This window comes from Microtus ochrogaster, linkage group LG2 (assembly GCF_000317375.1).
Source record: "Microtus ochrogaster isolate Prairie Vole_2 linkage group LG2, MicOch1.0, whole genome shotgun sequence".
Lineage (NCBI taxonomy): Eukaryota > Metazoa > Chordata > Mammalia > Rodentia > Cricetidae > Microtus > Microtus ochrogaster.
This window is the reverse complement of record NC_022028.1, coordinates 47,784,521-47,807,748: the sequence shown is the minus strand read 5'-3', so window position 1 is coordinate 47,807,748 and position 23,228 is coordinate 47,784,521. Positions and strand designations below refer to the sequence as shown.

At 51.9% G+C, this 23,228-nt stretch overlaps 2 protein-coding genes across 2 annotated transcripts in view; both read right to left on the bottom strand.

The window, feature by feature from the left end:
* Window positions 1-19: 19 nt before the first annotated feature.
* The window catches only part of Tspear (thrombospondin type laminin G domain and EAR repeats), a 155,505-nt gene continuing 132,296 nt past the window's right edge, over window positions 20-23,228 (bottom strand). The window contains exons 3-12 of the mRNA XM_005360259.2: window positions 20,900-21,138; window positions 19,581-19,671; window positions 17,649-17,805; window positions 16,458-16,589; window positions 15,596-15,822; window positions 14,636-14,822; window positions 12,565-12,794; window positions 5,060-5,247; window positions 3,012-3,113; window positions 20-237 (exon numbers count right to left, since the gene is read on the bottom strand). Of these exons, the coding sequence (XP_005360316.1) occupies window positions 84-237; window positions 3,012-3,113; window positions 5,060-5,247; window positions 12,565-12,794; window positions 14,636-14,822; window positions 15,596-15,822; window positions 16,458-16,589; window positions 17,649-17,805; window positions 19,581-19,671; window positions 20,900-21,138 (1,707 nt within the window). The 3' untranslated portion in view covers window positions 20-83. The remainder of the gene's footprint in view (window positions 238-3,011; window positions 3,114-5,059; window positions 5,248-12,564; window positions 12,795-14,635; window positions 14,823-15,595; window positions 15,823-16,457; window positions 16,590-17,648; window positions 17,806-19,580; window positions 19,672-20,899; window positions 21,139-23,228) is intronic.
* LOC101997000 (keratin-associated protein 10-3-like) overlaps window positions 23,034-23,228 on the bottom strand; it is an 832-nt gene continuing 637 nt past the window's right edge. Inside the window, exon 2 of the mRNA XM_005360252.1 lies at window positions 23,034-23,228. This exon is cut by the window's right edge and continues 6 nt beyond it. Within this exon, the coding sequence (XP_005360309.1) occupies window positions 23,034-23,228 (195 nt within the window).

Below are 23,228 nucleotides of genomic sequence, written 5' to 3'. Positions count from 1 at the left end.
GGGTGGGTCTTGCCTTCTGCTCAGGCCCAGCTGCTGGGAGGTGGTGAGGGGAGGGAGAGGAGGCAGTGGGGTCCTGGGTAACTTCAACCAGTCCGCAGCTTCAGGACCCTGGAGAGGGGTTCTTTGGCGCTGGAGTAGATGAGGTAAGAGCCAGCAGTGGTATTAAAGGCCTCCCAGTCCCGGCAGCCAAAGGTGGGGAGTTTGTGGACCGCCACGAAGCCCTCATAGCCTTGCCACCTGTGGGAGGAATAGTCAGCCTGGTCCCCTTGGCACCAGTGCAGGGGACATGCGTGCAGGGGACATGCTTCCAGGGTCAAGTGGGGAACTGAGGCCCAGGAGAGAATCTGCCCCATCCGAGATCCTGAACCTCCCTTATAATCTACCCAGGAGCCTGTTCAGGCACCCTAAGTATTTGGGAGTGTGCAGTTAGGAGTGCTGGCTGTTCCTGTCTCAAGCCTTAGAAACAGGCTCACTCCAGGCATAGTGCTTTCTGCCTTGGCAGCTACAGGCTTTGTTCTGCACTCTGAGGTCAGCAGATTCCTTTTGAAAAAGGACATGTTTCCTGTAGGTGACTTCATGACCATAGGACAGAGTCTCTGAGTGACCAACTCCTAGGTCAAAGGGCACCAGTGGCTCTGATGTTAATATTTTTCAAGATTATTTTATTGATAGGTATTGACCCTCAAAACCAGAAGGCGAGGGCTACCTCAACATGCCAGCACCACACTCCACTGTATTCCACTGAATATTCTTGCCCATGGGGTCACCCATTTTCCCAGGTTGGAAGTGTCGGCTGTTAATCAGCAGGGTTTCTACATGTAGGGAGAGTGGGGCTCTCTAATGTTGAGAAGTCCAGTAACTCCCAGCCTGCATTTTCCACATGTTTGAGGTGATACAAGGTCCCTTTGCTTTTCTTCTGTTATTTCCACTGTTAAAGTGTTTTACATTTGGATTTTTTATCCATATAAGATTAATTTTCTGTCCATGGGCATAAAGTAGGGATAGCTCTGCTCTGTTTGAGATAGGTGATTCTATGAGTTATTTTATAAACAACACCCCTTTCCATTGACTTGGAATTCAACAATTTATTGGATTATGTGAGCATGGACTTCTAGTTGTTCTGGGCTGTATTCTATTTTATCTACCTGTTCGAAAAAATATTTGTTTATTTATTTATTCTGCAGTGTTGGGAATGGAACCAGGCCTTGGACATGGCAGGCAAGTGCTCTATCACTGAACCACACTTTGGCCCAATCACCTATCAATTTACCTTTGGCAAAATCCACCCGAGTTTATTTACATGTTAGTAGGTCCCTCCTCCACTATTCCTCTGCGTGTGTGTGCATGCGTGTGAGCATGTGTGTGCTGGTTTGTATGTACATATGTGTGAAGGCCAGAGATAGACTTGGGGTACTCAATCACCCCATCTGATTTTCTCAGGATCTCTTATTGCACCCAGAGCTCATTGATCTGGCTGGGCTGGCTGGATGAAGAGCCCCACAGACCTGCTTATCTCTACCTCCCCAGTTCTGGGATTACACACATGGGATGACTTGTATGTGGGTGCTGGGAAACTCAAGTCCTCATTCAGCAAGCACTTGACTGACTGCAACATCTCCCAAGTCTTTTCAATATTATTTTTTAAAAGTTTCTTGGCTATTATTCTTCAACATACACTTTTTTTCTTTTACATTTGTTTCTTTTATTTTATGTGTATGAGTGTTTTGCTTATGTGCATATGGGCTTCACGTACATGCTTGGTGCCCACAGAGGCCAGAAGAAGGGGTTGGACCCCCTAGAATTGGAGTTATGAATGGTTGTGAGTCACCATATGGGTGGTGAGAACCAAATCAGATCCTCTGGAAGGGCAAAGATTGCTCTTAACCACTAAGCCATCTCTCCAGCTTCCCCTCCAACATATTTTTTTAAAAATTACTCTATCATGTTCAAACGACTATTGCAATAAGTCTGAAAGTCTAAGCAAAGCCATCCTAACTTTTCTCATAAACTACAGGTGACCAGGACACCTAAAGAAGATGGTAAGCATGGAGGAGGGGCTCACCAAGAGGTCTGAGGCCCAGAAATGAGCCTAACCCAATGACAGAAATCAACACATGAGTATTTAAGCTGCTCTAGCCACAGGTGCAGATAGAAGCTACATCACATCCTTATAAAGTTATAGACTTCATGATGTCACAGGCAAGTTTCACTTCCTTTGTAAATCAGAGTCTGAGCCGGAGTTGGAATCTAGGAGGATGAAGAAATTCTGAGTTGGCCTCAGCCGCTCAGCTAGGAACAAATCTCTCATTGTTCATCATCACACCGGCGGATCAGCATCTCCTGCTGCAAGTGCTAGGGACCCCTAAGGAAATCAGGGACCAGGCAGGCCATTCAGCATGACCTTTAGATCAAAGCCAGGGGCAGAACTGTTGACCACCAAAGCTGCTGTGCAAGGTAGTTCTGGAACTTTGAGCTAGTTAGGCACCTAACTAAGCAATAGAGGCCTTGTCAGCTAAGGGTGCCATTACCTTTGTGGCAGAGACTGCCAGTGGCTAGAGTCACTGAGACTCCTCCCAAGAGAAGGCAACACAATTTGGTCAGGTGACTAGCTGCAAAAACTGATGAGATACTGCCCATCGAAACAACACCCCACTCATGCGGAAACACTCGAAAATAATAATAATAAAAACACTCTTAGAAAAAATGCAAGGAAATTGTCATAATGTAAGAGAAAACTGGACCTCATAAATTCTCACTTAGCATGCCCATCTATGCATCTTTAGCTGCCAGTCATTATTTGAGGGGTGTGGCCTAATGGGGTGCCCTCTAGCTGGTGCAACCTGGCATCAGATTCCTTGCCCTGGCCGGGCCTGGGAAAACACACCCTCAGCCTGATGGTCTTTACTTGCTCTGAATCAGTGGTCACGTGTGAGGGTAAGGGAGCTCTCCCCAACCCCCGCCACTGTGAACCCTGACATGGAGGATGAAAGTCAGCCATCAGCAGTCCTTACCTGTAAATAATACTGTTCACTGAGAAGGTGTTTCCATCAAAAGAGTTTGCAACCACCAGGAAGTGATCTTCTCCCACGGAGAAGAACTCCCAGTCCAGGGCACTGAGGAGACAGGAAGCCAGGTGAGGATACCAAGGCCTTTGCAGAGCTGATGCTGGCCCCACGCTGGGCAGGCCTTGTCTCCCGAGTTACAGCTCACCTTCTTGCTCCAACTGCTTCCTCTCTTTTATTTTTAAGATTTATTCCTCTCTTTAATTTTTAAGATTCATTTTAAGTGCGTTAGGAAATATTTAACTATGGAAAGATGTGTTACATTTGTTTCTGTTGCATTCATGAACCATGGAAAGATGTGTTACATTGTTTCTGCTGCATTCATGAACCATGGAAAGATGTGTTACATTGTTTCTGTTGCATTTGTTCAATTATGAGATAAAGTGTTGCTGTCTTACCTTGCCTGCCTAAGGCACCTGATTGATCTAATAAAGAGCTGAATGGCCATAACTAGGCAGCAGAGGGATAGGTGGGGCTGGCAGGCAGAGAAAATAAATAGGAGGAGAAATCTAGGCTTGGAAGAATGAGAATGAGGGAGGAAGAGAGGGAGACACCGAGTCAGCCAACCACCAGCCAGCCAGACACGGAAGAAGCAGAAAAAGTAGGACATGCAAACAGAAAGGAAAGGTTCAAAAGCCCCAAGGCAAAATGTAGATGAAGAGAAACAGGTTAAGTTACAAGACCTAGAATCAAAACTAATAATAAGTCTCCATGTCGTGATTGGTTGGTGGCCCCAAAAAGAAGCTTGGTACATGTGTGTGCAATGCCCACAGAGGTCAGAAGAGGGCATCGGATGCCCTGGAGTTGGAGTTAGAAGGGGTTGTGTGATGCCCCATGTGGGACAGGGAAATGCAATTCAAGACCTCTGGAAGAGCAGCACTCTTAATCACAAGGCGGCCTCTTCAGCTCATCTGCAATGGTTTCTAACCACAGATTCTCTTTATACTTGTTTTCTTCCAAATTCCCTTCCAAAAGGCCTAATGGGTGCTTTATTCTAAGACTCATTCTCAGCAGACACCCAGCTCCAGACATGGGCACCTGGGGAGGAAATGTGACTCCCTTCAGGGTCCACCTGGCCCAGAAGCCACGAGCAGCTCGGGTGGGAGCGGATCTGGGTTGAGCTGGGCACTGCTGTTACTTCTTTTTGTTCTTTGTCCCAGGAGTTCTTTTTATTTTTTAAATTAAAAAAAAATAAGATTTTTCAAAAGTAAAGATTGTGGGTGGGTACCTCTCGGTCAGAAGACTGGGCCTGAGTGGAGGGTTTTCCTCCCTTCCTTACCTGCCCTACTACAGTCTCCTGTTTCTGGAGCAACCCTGGCTGTGGCCTGTGTGTGGAGTGCGGCCTACGGCTGCTCCCCCTTCACTTACAGCTGTGTGTCCCATGAACACACAGTGCCTGTGTGGCCCTGTGATGTCATAGACGCCAAGCTCACTGTTTTACTTGACGTCGGCCTTAGAGTTTTTCTCTGAAGAGTCTAAGTTCACTCAGTGTTTTACCTCTCAGGCTGAGGAGTGCCTGGAACTCAGGAGGGGCTGTGAATGTCCCCCAAAGCTCGAAGAACCCTGTGAGAGCTCCTGCTGCAGTCTGGGTTGGCAACCACTCTGGGCCTAGCCAGTGTTTCTCAACCTTCCTAATGCTGCAACATTTTAATACAGTTCCTTAGGTTGTCATGACCCCCAACCATAAAACTATTTTTGTTGCAACTTCCTAACTCCAATTTTGCTGCTGTTATGAATTGGAATATAAAAATCTTACATACAGGATATCTAATATGTGACCCCCTAGAGGGGTCACGACCCAAAGGCTGAGAACGCTAGCCTGGAGCTCAGGCAGGTGGCTCTGCCCTGTGGACAGCATAGCTGCAGCTGTATTTTACTTGGAGCTAGTGAGAGTCCTCCTAGAGGAATCCTGGGAGGAAGTTGGGGATAGCCTGACAGGACTTCTGGTGCCGCCCACCCACAGACTTGCTTCACCCTTCCAACCCCCTGGTTGGTACCTGCAGGTGGGGATGTCCTGGAACTTGACGAAGTTCTGTGCTGTGACATTCAGCTCGTAGATGACAGAGCTGAGGACATAGGAATCGTTCTGTGCCTGCATCTGCACGTCGTAGCTGTGACTGTTCGCCACCGCCAGGAAGATCCTCTCGCCGATGTGGAAGACTTCCCAGTCTGTAGCTCCGAAGGTCTGGAGTGAATGAAGAGCGGTGCCAGAGGGTGAGGCCAGTGAGGGTGGCACCAGCTGCCACGCTCCTAATGTCATCACCACTGCGCCCAGCAACCCAGTGCCAGCTGTCTCACAGTGCCTGGCTGCCGTCCTTTCACTGGAACTCAAAACAGAGTTCCTCTGCCTGCTTGCTCCAGAGGTCACTCAGCCCCACGGAGCGTGAGGTGGGGGGTGGGGATGGGGAATGGAGTCTTTGCCACAGACCTGAAGCTGTGCAGGTTCATTTGCATAGGGGCTACTAAAATTCATATAGGGGCTACAGCATGGATTGGGGGACACAGAGAAGGAGAGGGAGGCCCTGATCAAAGGGGAACATTTCTGGAAAAGCTGAAGCAATGGCAGACAGGGCCCCATTAAGTATGTGGCTGCCTAGGGGGACAGCAGGACAGGGGACCAGAGGGTGGGAAGGAATGTGCTAGCCCACGTGGGGGTCTGTGAATGGTGGACAGTGTGCTATCAGGTTCCAGGAAACCCAAGCCACAGCCAGGGCTTTGTAGTCTTAGCTTCTGCTCACATCCATGCCTTATACCCATACTGCACCAAGTGAGGAAGGAGCTCCTGGAATGGAAGGAACTGCCGTATAGGGGTAAGGAGTGAGCTCTGGAGGGTGGTAGATGCAGGAAGTGGAGCCTATGGCAGGAGGAGGAGCTAGGGCCAGGAGCCCCACTCCATTAGAGGGTTCTGGCTGCCACTGTGGGGTCTCAGGGCAGCAACAGAAAGGCTGTCTGTGAGTGAGAAGGGCTAGGGGCGCAGAACTAAGGGAAACTGCCTGGAACTAAAACAGAACTTTGATCCAGCAAAACAAAGGCTAGAACCAAACTTCCAGAGGCCAGCGGGACCAACAGATAACCATTATAATCTTAACTCCCCTCAGAGGGAGGAAACAGCATATACAGTGGCTACATGCCATCACCATGTCTACTAGCCAATAACGCGTGCCCCATGGGGACACATGGCTGACACCTGCTGGACTGTTAGTTCAATGATGCCACTCATTCTGCTGTCTTGAGATAACCCATTGGGCGAGATTCTGTTGGGATCCTCACTGATGGAGACTGGAGCCCAGGGCAGGATGTTCAAGTCACACATCCAGGAGGAGCCCAAGCCCCCCAGTGGGCTACTTCTCTGAAGACACAGGCAGGCTATCCTGGGGCTCTCCCAGGTTGTCCTAGCTGGGACAGAGTGAGCCATGCTACGGTTTATGCTTCAGACTGTCCAGTGGCATCTTCCTGGTTTTAGCTAATGCCCAGGAACCTCCTGCCTGAGGAACAGCTGGTGTGGGAAATGGCTCTGAAACTTCCAGGTGTGTGTGTTCATATGTGCAAGTGACATACACATGTGTGCATATGTATATGGAAGTCAAAGGTCAACTCGGATATTATTACCCAAATTATTACCATTTGCTTATTTTTTCCTTTTTTGAAAGAGGGTCTCGGTGTGGGACCTGGGGAATCATTGATTCAGCTATTGGTCTCTGCCTCTCCACAACTTAGATTACAAGGACACGCCATTGCACACCTTTAATGGGAGTTCTAGGGGCTGAATGGCAGGTGAACATTTTACCCACTAAACCGTCTTCACTACCTTCCCTCGATGGAGGTCAGTTAATTACTTGTCTGCACACTACCAGGTGCCCTGTTTTCTTGCTGTCCATGGCCTGGCTGGCTAGCCCTGCTGGAGGCTTAGAGAAAAAACAAAGCAAAACAAAACAAAAATAAAAAAAAAAAAAACAGCTCTAAGCGGAACTAAACAGTATTCTCTTCCACGGGCAGCAGAGGGCGCCAATATCCACTGAGCCCAGCCAGGTCGTGGGCAAGAACGGACTAGAAATCCTGAGGAGGCTGCCCCATGGTTTCATCCAAAACGAGCTTGAGGAAGCTTAAGAGGAAGGAAGTGAGAGTCGTCTGAGGAATAAGACTGTGGAGGACAAGGGATCCAGGAGTCCTGCGGCCACAAAGTCCTGGGTGGGGCCAGGGGCCTTCTAGATCAGCATCCCTTCTCCTCACTTGGACTGTCTAGAAGCTGGCATTAGTCCAGGGCCACCCTACACAGAGACACTGGGGCCTGCAGGACCTCCAGACCCCCACCCAAACACAACATGGCACAGGTATATCCCCTGGTTGTCATGGCATTGCTTCTTGCAAGGAAGTGCTGAGAAAATCATCACTGTCGGCCACACGCCTGTTTACATACATGCAGACACACACATTCACAGGCATACTGGCACACTATCATGCGCACAGCATATGTGTACATGTGTATGCACAGGAACGTGTTTGTGCGCATACACAGAAACATGTCTATAAGATGATATATGTGCACATATGCATGAACACATATGTGTATTCCTGTGTATACATATCTCTTTCAGGTGGACACTCGCCTGCCAGCATGTGTCTGAACATGTGCACATATGTGTACAGGCAGGTGCCTGCAGGCATGCACATACATGCCCATATAGTACACGTCTTCCTCAGATCGTCAGGGCCTCCTTTCAGATTTGAGCTGCTTGCTTTCTTCTCGCCTGTACTGATGGGGCCAGAGGGGATTTGCAGAGGGAGCCTGGTAGTGGCTGTCCTGTGCCACCCAGGGTGGCTGGAGACCCAGAGCAAGCTCTCCTGGGACTGGGTAAGAGGTGTCAACCTCCCCCTGACTGAGCCTTGGTGAGCAGTCAAGTGTCCTCCTTGCCCCTCAGGAGCCCAGAGCAGGGGAGTAACCACACATTAGAACCGTAAGGGGCTGCCCAGGACTTTGGGAGTACAGAAGAATGGCAGATGTATAGGGGCAGCAGAGGGGGGTCTGTGAGTGAGAAGGCCGGAAAGGGTTTCGGAGTGGCAAAAATAGCAGGATACCCACAGGGCATGTGGGGGGGGCATGGGGAAGAAGGAAGATGCTCAGGAGGGGTGGGGGGGGGATAGAGAAAACTTTTGAGCATGAAGAAGGTGACATCAGAAGCCTCGAAATCCATAACAGCCAGGAAGGTGTGTGGGAGGTGAGCCTGGCATCAGGGGGTATGTGAGGCTCACCCTGCTGAGCAGGTGCTGGGGCAAGGCTCCAGTCACCCCTTGGAGAACCTGCTGTGTCCCTTAGGCATGAAAGACACAAGGTCTGCTGTGTGCCCTGGCAGCTGGGGCTCAGAGGCAGCTCGAGACCCTATCCTCTCTGAGCCCAATCAGGACCAGGGTGCTGACTTAGCAAATGTGAGTACTGCCCCCCCCCCAAATTTCAGGTACTTGAGGAATGATATTCCCTTCTCCATATATTCCATGTAATAGTTGGGGCATAATTCTATAAAAAATGTTATTTTTTTTATCTGAAATTTATGTTCTCCATTGTTCCTGGGTAATGTCAGCCATGGACTGGAGACCTGCAGGGGCCCTGCTAACTCAAGCTCTGACTCAAGCTCTGACCCCTTAGCTGGTCAGATGGCTGCCTCACAGCTGGCTACATGGATTCCCAGGCCTCACTGCCAGAATCCCCTCCCCGGGATGCCCACATTGCCGCCTCTGCAAGCTCCTCCCTCTCAGAGGTGAGAGAGCAGCTACAGGCTACATCAGGCCCTGTAGCTTAGATTGCTTCTGTATTCCCAGAATGTCAGGGAATGAAGAACCCCAATATCAGACCATGTTACCAAAGCCCATCTAGCACTGGAACCCAGGTGATCAGAGACTTTCCCTCTCTCTTTCTGCCAGAGGAATTCCCCCAGAGAGCTGCCTGCTGTCCAGACATTGGGTGTGTGCCGCTCGTACCTTGGCAGGATAATGGCACTTCCAGGAGCTGCTGCCAGGAGCACCTGGCATCCCACAGCTCCCATTAGGGTGGGCAGGCAGTCAGCCATCAGTGGATTAGTGCTGAACAATAGAGACTCTGGGACTGGCTTTGATGGGGAAAGAATGAGCGTGCTTCTGTGGTCTAGGAGTGCCAGGAGAGGAGGGAAGGCCGATGCATGGCCCGGGCTTCCCTAGCTGCTTGGGGAAGGCAGTCAATCAGACCCCTCGCTGTGGGCAGTCAGTTCAGGTGGGCACTTGAGGCTACAGGAAGATGTACTCCTGAGATCCCTGGGCACAACACATTCCCTGGCCAACTCCTAGTGGCCCCCCACTTCTGGGCTCTTGTCTGACCACAGAGCTATCCCCCAACTCCAGGGACTTCCCAATCTGCAAGGGCCATAGCCAGTTTCAGTCTCAGTGAATGCAGAAGTCACAGGCATATGGAGGTGTTTACAAAGCCCAGAGCAGCCTCTTCCTAGGGCCGCCCAGGTACCGCTTACCCTTGAGGGATGCTTTCACACCAGACTTACCTCACAGACAAAGAAACCAAGGCAGGGAGGCACGCTTGGGGCCAGGCCTCGAGGTGTCCATGATTGGGCATGCGTTCATGCACAAACACATTCACTCGCACATGCAAGTATCTGGGAGCCATGGTCTGCCCTTCAGGATCCACAGAGCATCCCACTGACAACGTGTCTGATGATGTCATTATCTGCTCCTGCTGACCAGGTAGCTGCTGCTGTTCTTGCCCTGGTCTCACATACCTTACTGACAGTTCCCAAACCATAGAACATGGAGGTTGCTAGGCCAAAGTTTTTAGCAAACTTAGAAGCAAAATCCCACCTGCGTGGTCATGCCAGCTCTGAGGCTTGTGTGACTGGCCCGTCTGCTTTCCACCTGCTGGTGGTAGTGTGTTGTTTGTTTGTTTGGTTTGGTTTGGTTTGGTTTGGTTTGGTTTTCAGAGCTGGATGTTGAACCCAGGGCCTGTGTATGCTACTCTCCTACTGGGATGTACCCTAGGCTAATCCCCAGAGCACACTTTGATGGCAAGGCCTACTTTAGAACCCTCCAGGCAAGCACACAGAAAGCTAAGGTCCTGGCCTTGTTGTCTTCTGGGATTGGTGAGCTGGGGCAAAGGTCTGGAGATGCTAAGAATTTGCCTGACACTGTCACCTGTTGGTGCTCCGAGGCCCAGAGTGAATATTTGGAGACAGGGAGGGTCTCCCCCTTGTCCTTGGTGCATAAATGGCAGTATTGGTGGCTGCAAGCTCTTGGGTACGGTGGGTAGGGGGTCCACTTCATGGAGAAGGAAGTGTGAAGAGGAGACAACACGGGCACAGGGGGCCTCAACAGTGTTAAAGTGAGCCTGTGTGAGCATGTATGCATGTGGACACACATGTGTAAGTGTGTTTGTGTGGGGTCTCTCCTGCCCTTTCTGATGCCCAGGCAGAAGATGGGAGGCCGATTGTCATTTCTGTCTCCCGTGTCTCTGTGGGCCTTGCTGTTCTTGTTTCCCACTAGCCCAGGCTTCATGCCACACCCCATCTCCACTCCAATGGCTCCCCGAACAGTATCTCTGGCTTTGCCCCTCACCAGTCCTGAACTCAAGGTTTCTTCCATGCTTAACCTCTGCCCTTCTCTAGCCCCAGGGAACCCAAGACTCAGCCTGTGTACCCTCTTCTGGTGTCTGCTTCAACTCCCACTAGGAGAATATGTCACCCAGTTTCGTGGGTGTCTGTCAGCATCCCCTGCTAGGCCACTCCTGCTGAACTAGTAAGCTATTGACTCATGGCTGCTATGGCTTGAATATGGCTGTCCCCACAAACTCACATGGAGGCTTCGAACCTGGGAAGACAAGGTCTGTCTGGCCTGTCTGGGCCATGAGCAAGGTGAGTGTCCTTGCTGTTGAAGACAGGTTAGAGGTCATGAGAGCATGATGGTAGGCATTGTGGTGGCCCTCCTGCTGCGTCCCTTGTGACCTGCAAACCCCCCCCCCCACACACACACACTTTCTGACTTTCTGCTTTGAGTGGAGGCAGCATTTTGCTCTCACCAAAAGCAGGGCAGAGGCATGCCCATGCTCTTGAGTGCCCCATCTCCAGACCAGAGCCAAACAAACTTTGTTTATAAATTACCCCAGCTCAGGTATTCTGCTGAAGCAATAGCAAATGGACCAAAGGCCCAATCATGGGAGCCTGTGCCTCTGCTCTAAGGGGAAGGCTCTGGAATTTCTGATGTGAGGCTTGAGAGACCAGAAGGTGTGGCTAAGGAATACACCCTTAAAGCATCCCCTGCCCCACCTCTCTGCACCCCCACTCCGGCAGCCAGTCTCTGTTCACCCAGCCCTGGGCTCTAACTAAGATCACTTATGCCTGAAGCCGTCCTTTGAACCACAGGACTTACCCATGGTACCCTGGGAGTGCCTGCCCTATGGATGGGAGTCCCTGCACTACAGACCCTTCCAGAAAGGCATGCCCTGAAGAGGTGGGTGTGTCCCTACAGCTTGCAGCTACATTCAGAGCCTGCAGCTTAGTTAGCTTCAAAGCTGACGTTCGTGACATCGCAGAATGCAAACGGTAAACGTATTAAGACATCTCCAGGGCTGAAAGGATTTAAGCAAAAGAAGAGAGACTATTGGCAAAGCATGAAAGTGGACTTCTGTGGGTTCTGAGGAGTCAGGAAGACGTGGGGGGAAACTGCTGGTAAGCACCGCCTGCAGCTCGGGCAGGGCTGAGCCACTCTATTGGTGTCTTCCCCCATGATACCCTGGTGGTTTCAAGCTGCTTCTGCCTCTGTGCCCTCGGCTGTTCTCTTCCAGCTGTGCCCCTCCCTCCCCTCCTTCAGCAGAATCACTCCTGGGGCTCTCCTCTACAGCACACAGCCTGGGCTGCCCTGGGCTCAGGGGTTTGCTTTGACCCTGTGCTAACTGCAGAGCGGCTGCTGGCCTCCCTCCGGTTGTGCCTTTGCCCTCCACTAAGGTCACTGCTGGAAGCTCTGCTATTCTTGGCAAAGCTATGGCTATGCAGTGCAGCTCACACGAACAGACTGTGACAGGAAACGGTAGGTGACACAAAACTAAGTACTCAGAAATCTTGCCAGCAGGGGTGGTGGGACCAGCCAAGGGGCTTTAAAGTCAAAGGAGAATCAATACTATGTCTGGCCCCTCCCAAACCCTTCTGCCCTGGTTACAGCCAGCTACCTTGCTACACCAGACCTGGAGACCTGGAGACCCACAGACACTGACTGATCAGAGCAGGGGAATTGTGGGCTCTGGAGAGATCTGCGATGGGCACTCAGGGTACCCTCCTCAACAACCCAAACTCAACCCACACCCAGGGTTTCCTCAGGAGCACTGGAGGACCCAAACCACCCAGGAAGATGTAGCATGCAGAAGGGACAGGCACTTGGACACAGTGTCAGGGCCACACTAAGCTGTCGTTCACAGAGCCCTGACTCTCGGGGGCCCCGCTGCAGATTGGGCATCTACCAGAGAACTCAGGCTTCTCACCAGGAATGACTGGAAAAGCTGGAAGGCACCCACGAGCCAGATGTACAGGTGGGAGTGCACCTGGGTGGAGGTGCCATTAAAGGTGTTGGCCACCAGCAGGAAGGAGTAGGGCCCCACGGTGAAGAACTCCCAGTCGTAAGCACCGGATGTGGCGATAGACTGATTGGCTTCAAAGAGCTGGCTGCTGGGGTTCCACCTGTAGATCACGCTGTCAATGTTGTGGTTGTCACCTGGAAGCAAGATCAGTGCTGGGGGAGAGGGGCTGCTCCCTAGAATTTACAGCTGCTTTACCCCACCCCTCAGGCGACCTCTGCTGCCCAGCCAAGGGGCTTGCATGCCCGCTGTTCCCAGAAGAAAAAGCCCGCGGGTGGGTCCAAATGGCCTGCAGGCCAGCAGTGGCCTTCCACCATTTAAGCCGTCCTCACCTCCTGCCTTGGCCTTCTCCTGTCTTAAGAGGCCGGGCTTTCTCACAACCCTCTCTTTGTCTGAACTGTCTTCCTCATGGTGTTCCTGGAAGTCTTCCATGGATACTGCTCTCCAGAAGCCCTCCCTGGTGATGCTCTCTGGAGGCCGTCCCCTCCCCGTGGTGCTCCCTGGAGGCCCCCCGTGGTGCTCTCTAGAGGCCCTCCCCTGTGGTGCTCCCTAGAGGCCCTCCCTGGTGGTGCTCTCTGGAGGCCCCCCTGTGGTGCTCTCTGGAGGCCCTTTCCCATGATACTCCTTGGATGCATCTTCTGTGGTATTCCCTGGAGGCCCTCCCCTGTGATCCTCTCTTCATGGTGCTCCCTAGAGGAAGTCCAGAGGCTCCTCTCTCATGGTCCTTTCTAGAAGGTCTTCCGTCCCTGTCTCCCCCTCCAGTGCCTGCTGGGGCACTCACCCTGAGGGGTACTCTGTTGTAAGGGGTCTTGGGCTTCCCTAGATCCTGAGTGCAAAGGCTGGTACTTCATCCCCAGGCTGCCTGGTATGCTTCACACTTGGGTGGATCCTGGACTGTGAAGTCTCCCGAGAGATGACTCAGAGTAACCCTACAGCCACGCCCTGACCCAGTCCATCCTTGGAGTTCCAGGATCGAGAAGACTTGGCCACTATCATGGCAAAAGCCAGGTTTCCTGGCCCTTCCGGGAAGTGCCACCCGCCATCCTCTCTGACATTATGGAGTCTGTGCCAGGATGCTGAGCTTGCTCTCAGGGAAGCAGTGGTGGGGGTGGCCAGGATGCTGAGCTTGCTCTCAGGGAAGCAGTGGTGGGGGTGGCTTCCAAACTGGCTCCCTCTGTACCACACACCCATGACATTAATGCTGTTTCTACAGCCTTGGCTTATGGTCACCATGCCACCTGCTAGCTGTGCTGATTCCTCAAAATTAGGAGGGAAGTTGCTGGATAAAGTCTACACTGGGACTCGGTGGCTTCTCTTGTGGTCAGGAACCACGTGGCTTCCCTGCCCTCCTAACCTAGGTGAACCACAGCGTGTTGGGATTTAGGTGGACTACCCCTGAACACACGTTTCAGGGGTAAGTTGCAGGCAATGGGCCATGCATGACTTAGTGTTTGTGTGTGGGTGCACACATATGTGTGTGGGGTGTGTGTGTGAATGCATATGTATGTGTGTCACTCCCATGTGGAGGCTAGAGGCCAGTCTCCAGTGTCATTTCTCAGGGACATTGTCCATCTTGTCTTTTTGAGATAATGTCTCTAAGTGGCCTGGGAATCGCCAGTCAGGTTATGCTGGCTGCCGTGGGATCCTCTGCCCCTAGTGCTGGGATTATAAAGGCAGGTTTAGCTATTTTTATTACATCCTGGGTGTCATACTCAGACTCTCATGCTTTGAAGACAAGCACTTTACTGAGAGAGCCATTTCCCAGCCCTAACTTAATATATATTTTTTTAATTTTTTGTTTTTAATCAAGTTATACATTTTCCCTTATTCCCCTTCCTTCCTCCCCTTTCCCCTTCCACCCTTCCCCCTGCCCCCTCACACTCCCAATTTACTATTTTTTAATGAGATGAAAATTCACCCTTGCGTACAAACTATGGAGAATGGTTTCCTTCCAGGTCAAAGGTCATATGCACCCTACCTTCTCTGTGGTTGGCTACCACCAGGAAGTGCTCTCCATCCACTATAAAGGCCTCCCAGTCCCGGGCACTGTGGGTGGCAATCCTCTGGTAGAGGGTGAACTTCAACTTTCTGGGGCTCCACTTGTAGATGACCGAGAACTCTTGACCCCTTTCGTTTGGCCCAAAGTTGGCCACAGCCAGGAAGATCTGGAAGAGAAGTGTTACCTTGTGTCGGCACCAGACCAGGAGCCCAGTCTGCAGGATTCTGGTCCTCAGCATCTCTCCCACACGCACAGGGAAGGGTATGGGACAGACCGAATAAACACCAAAGTGCTGGTAACCGGACACGCCAGGCCCTATGTTGCATGGTTGTGTGGCTCTCCCAGGGACAGAAAGCATGGGTTTCAGTTACGTTCGATGTGTGTGCATTGACCATATGCAAATGAGAGCATGCATTCCCTCAGGGACAAAATGTTTTCTTCCCTCGGTTTTCTGTTTTCCAATATTTCTTGAATACTAAAATATCCACCCCACCCCTTTTCAGATGTCACTAGGAAAAGAAACCAACTGATAACACATCAGCCATTCTGAACCTGGACACAGTGTGTCCCAATCGGGAGGCAGCAGGCTTTACCTATTATCCCCAGTGTCTGGCCTGAGCCCTCTGCTGGGCCAGAGCCCTTGCAGATAGCCACACCATGCTGTCTCCACGACAACGTCCTGCCATGCAGCTGCAGGAATTGGGAAGAGAGCATTCACTTCTCCTGCCATGGTGCCTTGGTGCCGTGGACTAGGCAGACTGTCAACTGGTAACACCTCTGTCTTGTGGGAAGCTGAGCAGGCTCCTTCTAAGTACACTTCTATAGCCTAAAGCTTGTGACTTCAAGCCTCATCCCACCTCAGCAACGGTTTGGAACCCTGAGAGATGCTCTGACCTGCACCCGTCAATGAGGAAGGGGACATCACCTGTACAGACTTGCCTTTTTCCCAATGGTGAAATGTCGCCATGACTGTGCCTGGTGTGTGGCGATGTTCTGATAGGAGACAAATTTCCCATCTGTCCACTTATAGATGGCGGATCTAGCCTTCCTATTGGCTGTGGCTGCAAAGAGTCCCACGCCGGGGATGTTGAATACCTCGATGCCCAAGGTCTCTGAGTTGGTGTGCAGACTCTGGTGTTCCTCCACGTAGTCCAGCTTGGTCTTGGCTTGGAATGGGAGGATGGGGACCTAGTCAGTGTGCATAGGAATGGAGCTGGGGGTTCTCTGGGAGTGATATTTGGGACCCTGCCATGACTTGGCTCTTAGGCTGGTGGTGCTAGGGCTCTAGAATTTATGAAGGAGAATTTCCCCTGGTGCTCCATTTTATTCTCTTGGGAAAGTACCGTCAAAGGGAGGATGCTCCTGTCCACTAGGGGCTTTGAGGTCTGTATGGCCCCAGACTCAAACAGGACAAAAGGGAGGCCTGAGTGTCTGTACTGTACACTCTTTCTGCCATTGGCTAGCAGGGAAGAGTTACTGAGAGAAGCGAGCCATATGATCCTCATGGCACACCCTGGATATACCTAGCTCTAGGTTGAATACACAGACTTGCCACTCTTTCTGGAGTCCTGAGGACAGTTCTGGGGGATGGGCACACCTATTCTAGGGAGGAAGACAGCCTGGCTTGCCTGGGCTGTTCTGGCGGCCACCTGCTTCTGAATTTATCACTGAGGAGCTTTCCACTCTGAAGTGGCCCTTACAGGTGAATGGGGCATGAAGCCTTTCACGATATCCTTTTCCTAATGGGGACACAGCCAGCTGTTCTATGTGCTTAGGATGTGAATTCTGAGTCCAGCCTCACCTGTCAACACGGAGACCCACTGGCTGTCGGCACACAGGTAGAGCCCCTTTTGGGCGGCATCAAACCAGAACTGGACACCCTCTGCCTTGGTGCATGGCGGCCGGGATCCCAGGGTTACTTTCATGTCAGCTTCTGTGGGGAATATCAGACAAAAGTGTTTTGCATATCAGGATTCCTGAGATAAGGACTTTGGCAAGGGGTCTAAGCCCGGTGATCCTATCTTTACCTTTTTACATGGCTGAAGGGAGCCCCAGGCAGCACAGGCCACTGGAGGTAGGGTAGGAAGCCCTAGAACTCCAGCCATAATGTTTCCTGTGTGTGGCTGGCTGACCACACCTACCTTCTACCTGGAGGGAATGTCTCTCTGTCCCTTTGCTGTCACACAATGGACCACCTCAATAGCCACACACTGCTCTTCCCTGAGAGCCTGCCTCTTCTCAGCAGGAGGAGCTAAACTATGGGTGATGTTCTTGGGTCTGTGTTTTGGTCTCACCACTATTGGTACCAGCATTGGTCTCATGTCTGGCCTCCTGGCTTTATGGGGATATCCATCAGCATCAGGCAGAGGTGTCATACAGTAAAACCTAAATTTCTGGCACATTCAGATGGGAACTTCCTTTATTTATTATATGAGACCCATAAGCTTTGGCCCGACTGTCCTTCACCTCATCTTCTTTCCACGGAGCAGGGGTATACGGGTAGTTGGGGAGGGACTCTCAGATTCTGTACAGAAGGGGTAGGATTTTAATAAATGACTCAGCACTGCAACCCAACACTAGGACAGGGCAGATAGGAACCAGAGGAAGCACATCTAGAAGATGCCATGGTCTGGAAGGGCTGATGGGAAATGGAGTTAGGTCTTAGTGTGGGTTGGGCTGAAGTTAGGATAAGCTGGACAGAGTAGCTGGAATATAAGGGCAGTTGCTGGCCACGGAACCTTCCTGATGAAACCGTATCTACTACCTGCCCAGGGGACCAAGAAAGGTGATGGTCTTCCTGTAGGCTGTCCAATCAGAGTCCTTCAAGGGAGGGACAGGTTAGTGGTTCTGGCCTTTCTGATGGCCCTGTGTATCCTCCTGGCCACTGTGACACCTGCCCTTCTGTCACTGAGAGATGCACACTGGAGAGGCTGAGAAAGGAGCCTGTGCTCTCAGATGGAGCCAGGGTGGGAAACAAGCCCCGCCTACTAACCATAGGGATATTTCAGCACATCGTTAGCATCAGGCTTCTCTGTGAGCCTCTTCAGCACCCGGGGGATGGACAGCTCAGCCAGCCTGGCGTTCCTGCTGGGACATAGCCTTGGGGTGGCATCTGAGCCAGGCAGCAGAACCAGTTGCCTTATCAGGCCCTGCGAAAGGAGAAAGTGAGGTTCCACTGATATCTGCGGCTGTTGGGGACCTTGGCCCACATGGCCCAGTGGTTCTAACCTGCAGTGTGGGAATAGGTCTGCATGTGGATCAGGAGTGATGGCAGGCAATTGTTTATTGTTCTTAGTAAAGAAGGGACTGTCCACATGGAACTAGAGTGACTAGGCCACGTTCCTTTTCCATCTCACCCAACTACTTTTCCATTCCTTCCTTAAATATCTACCCACCACCGATTCATTCATTCATCATCCATCCATCCATCCCTCCACCCACCCACCCATCGCTCCACCCATTTATTCATCCATCCATCATCCATCCATCCATCCATCCATCCATCCCTCCATCCATCCATCCATCATCCATCCATCCATCCATCCCTCCATCCATCCATTCCTCCATCCATCATCCATCCATCCATTCCTCCACCCATCCATCCATCCATTCCTCCATCCATCCATCCATCCACCCACCCATCGCTCCACCCATTTATTCATCCATCCATCATCCATCCATCCCTCCCTCCCTCTATCCATCCATCCATCATCCATCCATCCATCCATCCATCCATTCCTCCATCCATCCATCCATCCATCCATCCATCCATTCCTCCATCCATCCATCCATCCATCCATCCATCCATCCATCCACCCACCCATCGCTCCACCCATTTATTCATCCATCCATCCACCCATCACCCATCCATCCATCATCCACCCATCCATCCATCCACCCATCCATCCATCATCCACCCACCCATCACCCATCCATCCATCCATCCACCCATCACCCACCCATCCATCCATCCATCCATCCATCCATCCATCCATCCACCCATCCATCCATCCACCTACCCGCCCACCCATTTAGCAGTCATCCTTCTGCCCAGTCACCCATGTCTATTCATTAATAACCAATAAATTCACCTTCATATTCATCCCTCTATCTATCCACTTATCCACTCACCATCTACCCACTCATTCAAATATACATATACACATATATATGTATATATACGTATATATATATAGCCACCCAGGCATCAACCCATGCATGCATCTATCCACCTATCACTATTTACCCATGCATGCATGCATACATGCATCCATCTATCCACCACCACCCACCAATCCATGCATACAACTATCCACCTATCTTTTCTTCCATTCAATCATAACACAAGCACATTTCCACAGAATGATCACTATGTACCAGGCATGGTTGCAGATGCCGAGGACACCACAGAGAACGGTAGCTCCTGGTTGTGGAGTGGACTCTAGATACCATCCCAGCAGAGAGTCCAGCACAGGTGATGGATGTGTGGGTGAACGGAAAGACAGGTGGATGGGTGTGGGGGTAGATGGGTAGGTGAACAGAAGAGGATGAGTGAGTGGATGGATGTGTGGGTGGATCAGTGGATGGATGGATGGATGGATGGATGGATGGATGGATGGATGGATGGATGGGGGTGCTGACATACATCAAGGCCAGAAAGACTGGGTTCAAGCATCAGTTTATGAGCATTTTGGTGTCAGGCTTCCATGGTAGGAGGACTTGTGAGCAGGGATCCAAGAGTCTCAGGGAAGAGTGTGTGAGAAAATAGGAAGAGCCAGTGTGAGGGTCCTGGGGTAGACTCCGCAACCCCTTTGTGTTCCTGGTTCTCATTTAGCATTGATGGCAATCTACCATCTGAAGCATGTGACAGGCTGTCCCCAGAGCCCTTGGGGAGGGCTGCTGCTGGCAGGTCCTCCACACTCACTGTGAATAGGCCTTTGGTTCTCTTCCGGCTGCCAATGAAGAACCGGGCTCCTCTTACTGATAGGGTGGGTGGGAAGGGAACGTCAGCCATTCTGAAACATGAGCGGACAGTACTAGTACCATAGAAAAGGAAGGGCATACACCCCATTTGCTTATAAAGACAGGGGTTGGGTCTCACATGAGACACAGGCGAGCATCCTAGGGCAGCTGTAATGACAGGCTTCACAGCAATTAGAGGTCCTAGGCCTGCAGAGCAGTGCCCTCTCTGAGACAAAGGAGGACACCTTGCCCTTCTGGCTCTAGTGGCCCCAGGTTTCCCAGCTGTGGCTGCATCTCTCTACCTCCATCTCCCTTCCCATTGCATCTGAACATGCTTGCAGCCTTTCCCTTGCCTCTGTGGTCTCTGCCACCTCATCAGAAACTGTCTCACTCAGCTGACATAATCTTGACTTGGTTTAAGACCCAGTTGGCAATTAAAGGCACATTCATAGCCCCTAGGGGAGATGAGTTGGGGCACCCAGGACTGAGGCCCTTAAAGGAATGCATAGCGAGGATACATATGAGACCTTTTCGCTACCTCGGTGAACCTCCGGGACCTTCCTCTATATCAGGACCTTGACCCATATAACCATTGTGTGCTTTTATACAGCCTGGGAGATGATGGCTACAGGTAGGAGGGAGGCACCTTGCTAGAGACCCGGGAGCCTCTGGAATGTGCTGGTTGTGATTGCTACGAAGGTTGAACTCACTGAGGAAGACATGAGAGATAGCAGGCCAAGGGAGGGACATGTGGCTGGAACCACTGCATGAGGTGACATAGCTCCTGCTTCCTCCAGCCTTAACCATCTGCTACAGTGCACCAAGCTCCAGGCCAGGGGTACCAGGTAGCCAATCCTCCACCCACAGCCCACCTCCTCTCTGTGGCTAGGCATCCTGGCTCCTGAGCCCAGTCTGCAGCCTTGGAGCAGGCTTGCATTCTCAACCCAAGGCCCTCAGATCTTCCTTGGCCACAGTTGCTCCAAGTAGGCGATTTCTAGCCCCTGATTGGGCACCTCCATTTCACAGAGCTGTGTAGCTGCTCTATGACCCCTGGCCTCATAATGGAAGCCTGTCTTCCATAAGGCCCTAAGGTATTCCATAATGCACCTAAGTCATCCTCCATAGCCTGCCCCAAGTAAAGGATCTGGCAGGGCAGGGGCAGGGGTGAACTTGCCTAGGAGCCCCCCCCCCCATGGCTCAGTGGCAGAACAGTCACTGCAATGGGTTGTTCAGATGACACACAGCATGGTTAATCTCTGGCATGAACATCCTGGTACCTACATGTCCATCGGGAAGCCACAGTCCATGGTGAGGGAAAAGGATCCTTGGGACACAGCCAAGATCAGCGTGTGCCACTGGCTGTCCACGAGGCCGGGGCTCCGGAAGGACACACGGGTCTGCCAGGCACCAGCCAAGTCCTCGGTGAGAAATAGGAAGTGCAGCTGTGTGGGTGAGTACCTCAGGCCGAGCAGCAGTGTGTCCCTCTCCTCCGCCAGCAGGGAGAGCAGGTATTCATTCTTCTGTGGAGACCAGGGCCAGAGGTGGGGCAGAGCTGAAGGAAAGGGAGGAGGGAAGGACCAAGAAGGATGGGCAAGGCCAACAGGGTGAAACAGTCGGGAATGGAGGGGGAGAGGAGAGCAGGGCCTGGGAGGGGGTGGGGAGAGAGGGTGGGGATAGCAAGAGGGTGGGACTGAGAGGAGGAGGTGGGGCTAGTCAAGGAGTGGGAGGAGCTGATGGCACCCTACCCAGCAGCACTTTCTGGGTGGGAATTCAGTGTGGCTCCCCACCCCAGCCCTCCAGCCAGCTCAGGACAAACAGCCTAGCCCATGTGCACAACAGAATGTTTTCAGCCTGTCGAGAGAAATAGGTCCTGGTCTGCTCCATCATGAAGGAGCTGGGAGGACCTCACACTGAGGAAAACAAACCAGGCCAGAAGGACAGGTGCTGCACCAATCTGCTTAGCTCCCCAAAGGCTCAGATTCATGTGGCCACAACAACAAGGGTGCCAGGGATTTGGGGTAGGGGTGGGGAGGGGTGTAGAGCAAGAAGCCAGGAGTTCACAGGATAGCTGAGATTTGCTAGGTAGTATGTGAATGAACTCAGCACAGCCGGGATGCGCTCACAAAGATCATAGAGAGTTCTGTGATATGTGAGTTTTTTACAGTCAGCGAAGCAGAGTGCTACGGGCTATTTCTGTCCACACATCTCACCAAACCGTCCTTAGCCAAACACAGGCAGTCTGACCAGCTAACCGGTAAGTTAGCTCTGCCAACAGCTGAGTGTGTGCATGCCAATGTGTGTACACTTACTATCTTCCTTAGCAAGGCTCTGCCCATGTGAACCTGCGTGCCAGTTCCACTAAAGAGGGTGAAAGCCTGTGTGAACTTCAGAGTTGGCTCAACGCACAGTATGCCTTGGTCACAGTATGGGACACTTGCTCGGGTTCCTTTGGGATCAGGGGCTCTGCTTCTGTGGCTCTCACAGTGGGAAGTCTGTTTCCTGGAAACTTCCAGGAAATGATGTGGAGCTTGGGAGCTGACAGGTGACAGAGAACAAAACCCTCCCAACGATGTCCAGGGGATCGGGAGTCACGGAAGGCCAAGAGGGAGCTAGGGACGGTGACAATGGGGAGGTATAGGGACGGAGCACCCTAATGCCCCCAACGCACGCACCAGGCTCATGCCGGCTTGAGCTGTCAAGTGTCAGCCTGCCCATTTTATATTCATTATTTTGTAGCTATGACTAAGCACCATGACTTATGAAGGAAAGAGTTCATTTTAGCTTAGAGTTCCAGAGGGAGAGTCCGTAAAGGTGGGAGATAAACGGCAGCAGGTGAGTGGAACAGGATGCCAGAGAGCACATCTCTAACCAAGAGCAGAAAACAGAGAGCATGGATTCACAGTGGGCGAGGCTATCAGCCCACAAAACCTGCCCCCATGACTTGCATCCTCAAGGAAATCTCAGACGTTTCGCAACTCCCCAAACAGAACCATGCACCAGAGATCACGTCTTCAAATAAATGTGCCTATTTGGGACATTCTTCATTCAACCAACTGGTGACCCCCAGGGGAGGTGGCTACTGTCCCTCCTAAAAACATTCCTGGCTACGAAGGTGGATATTTACTCGAACCGCATGTTCCAGAGAAAAAGAGCAGATCCAAGTGGGTAGAAAAGTTTATTGAAGCCATGGGCTGCAGACAAGCTGATGTCAGGGGCAGGTAACCAGAGCAGAGGGACTGGGAGGGAGGGCAGTGACACAGGAGGATCAGCAGGTCTCCTGGGAAGGTCAACTTACAAAGGACAGGTTGGGGGCTTCATCCTGGGGGATTGGCTATCCCAGGTAAGGATCAGGCTGAGAAAGCTGGGAGGGGCCACAAGGAGGGACCTGAGCCAGCTGGAACCAGATACAGTCCCATCAGCAGCTGGACTTCTGGCCTGAGGAGAGGCCACAGCAGGCCTGGCTGGAGCAGGCAGGGCGGCAGAGCAGGGACATGCTGGAACAGGGCTTGCAGCAGCTGGGCTGGCAGGAGGAGGCACAGCAGGAGGAGCTGGGCACACAGCAGGCGGGTCTGCACACAGGGCGGCAGATCAGGGACACGCTGGAGCAGGG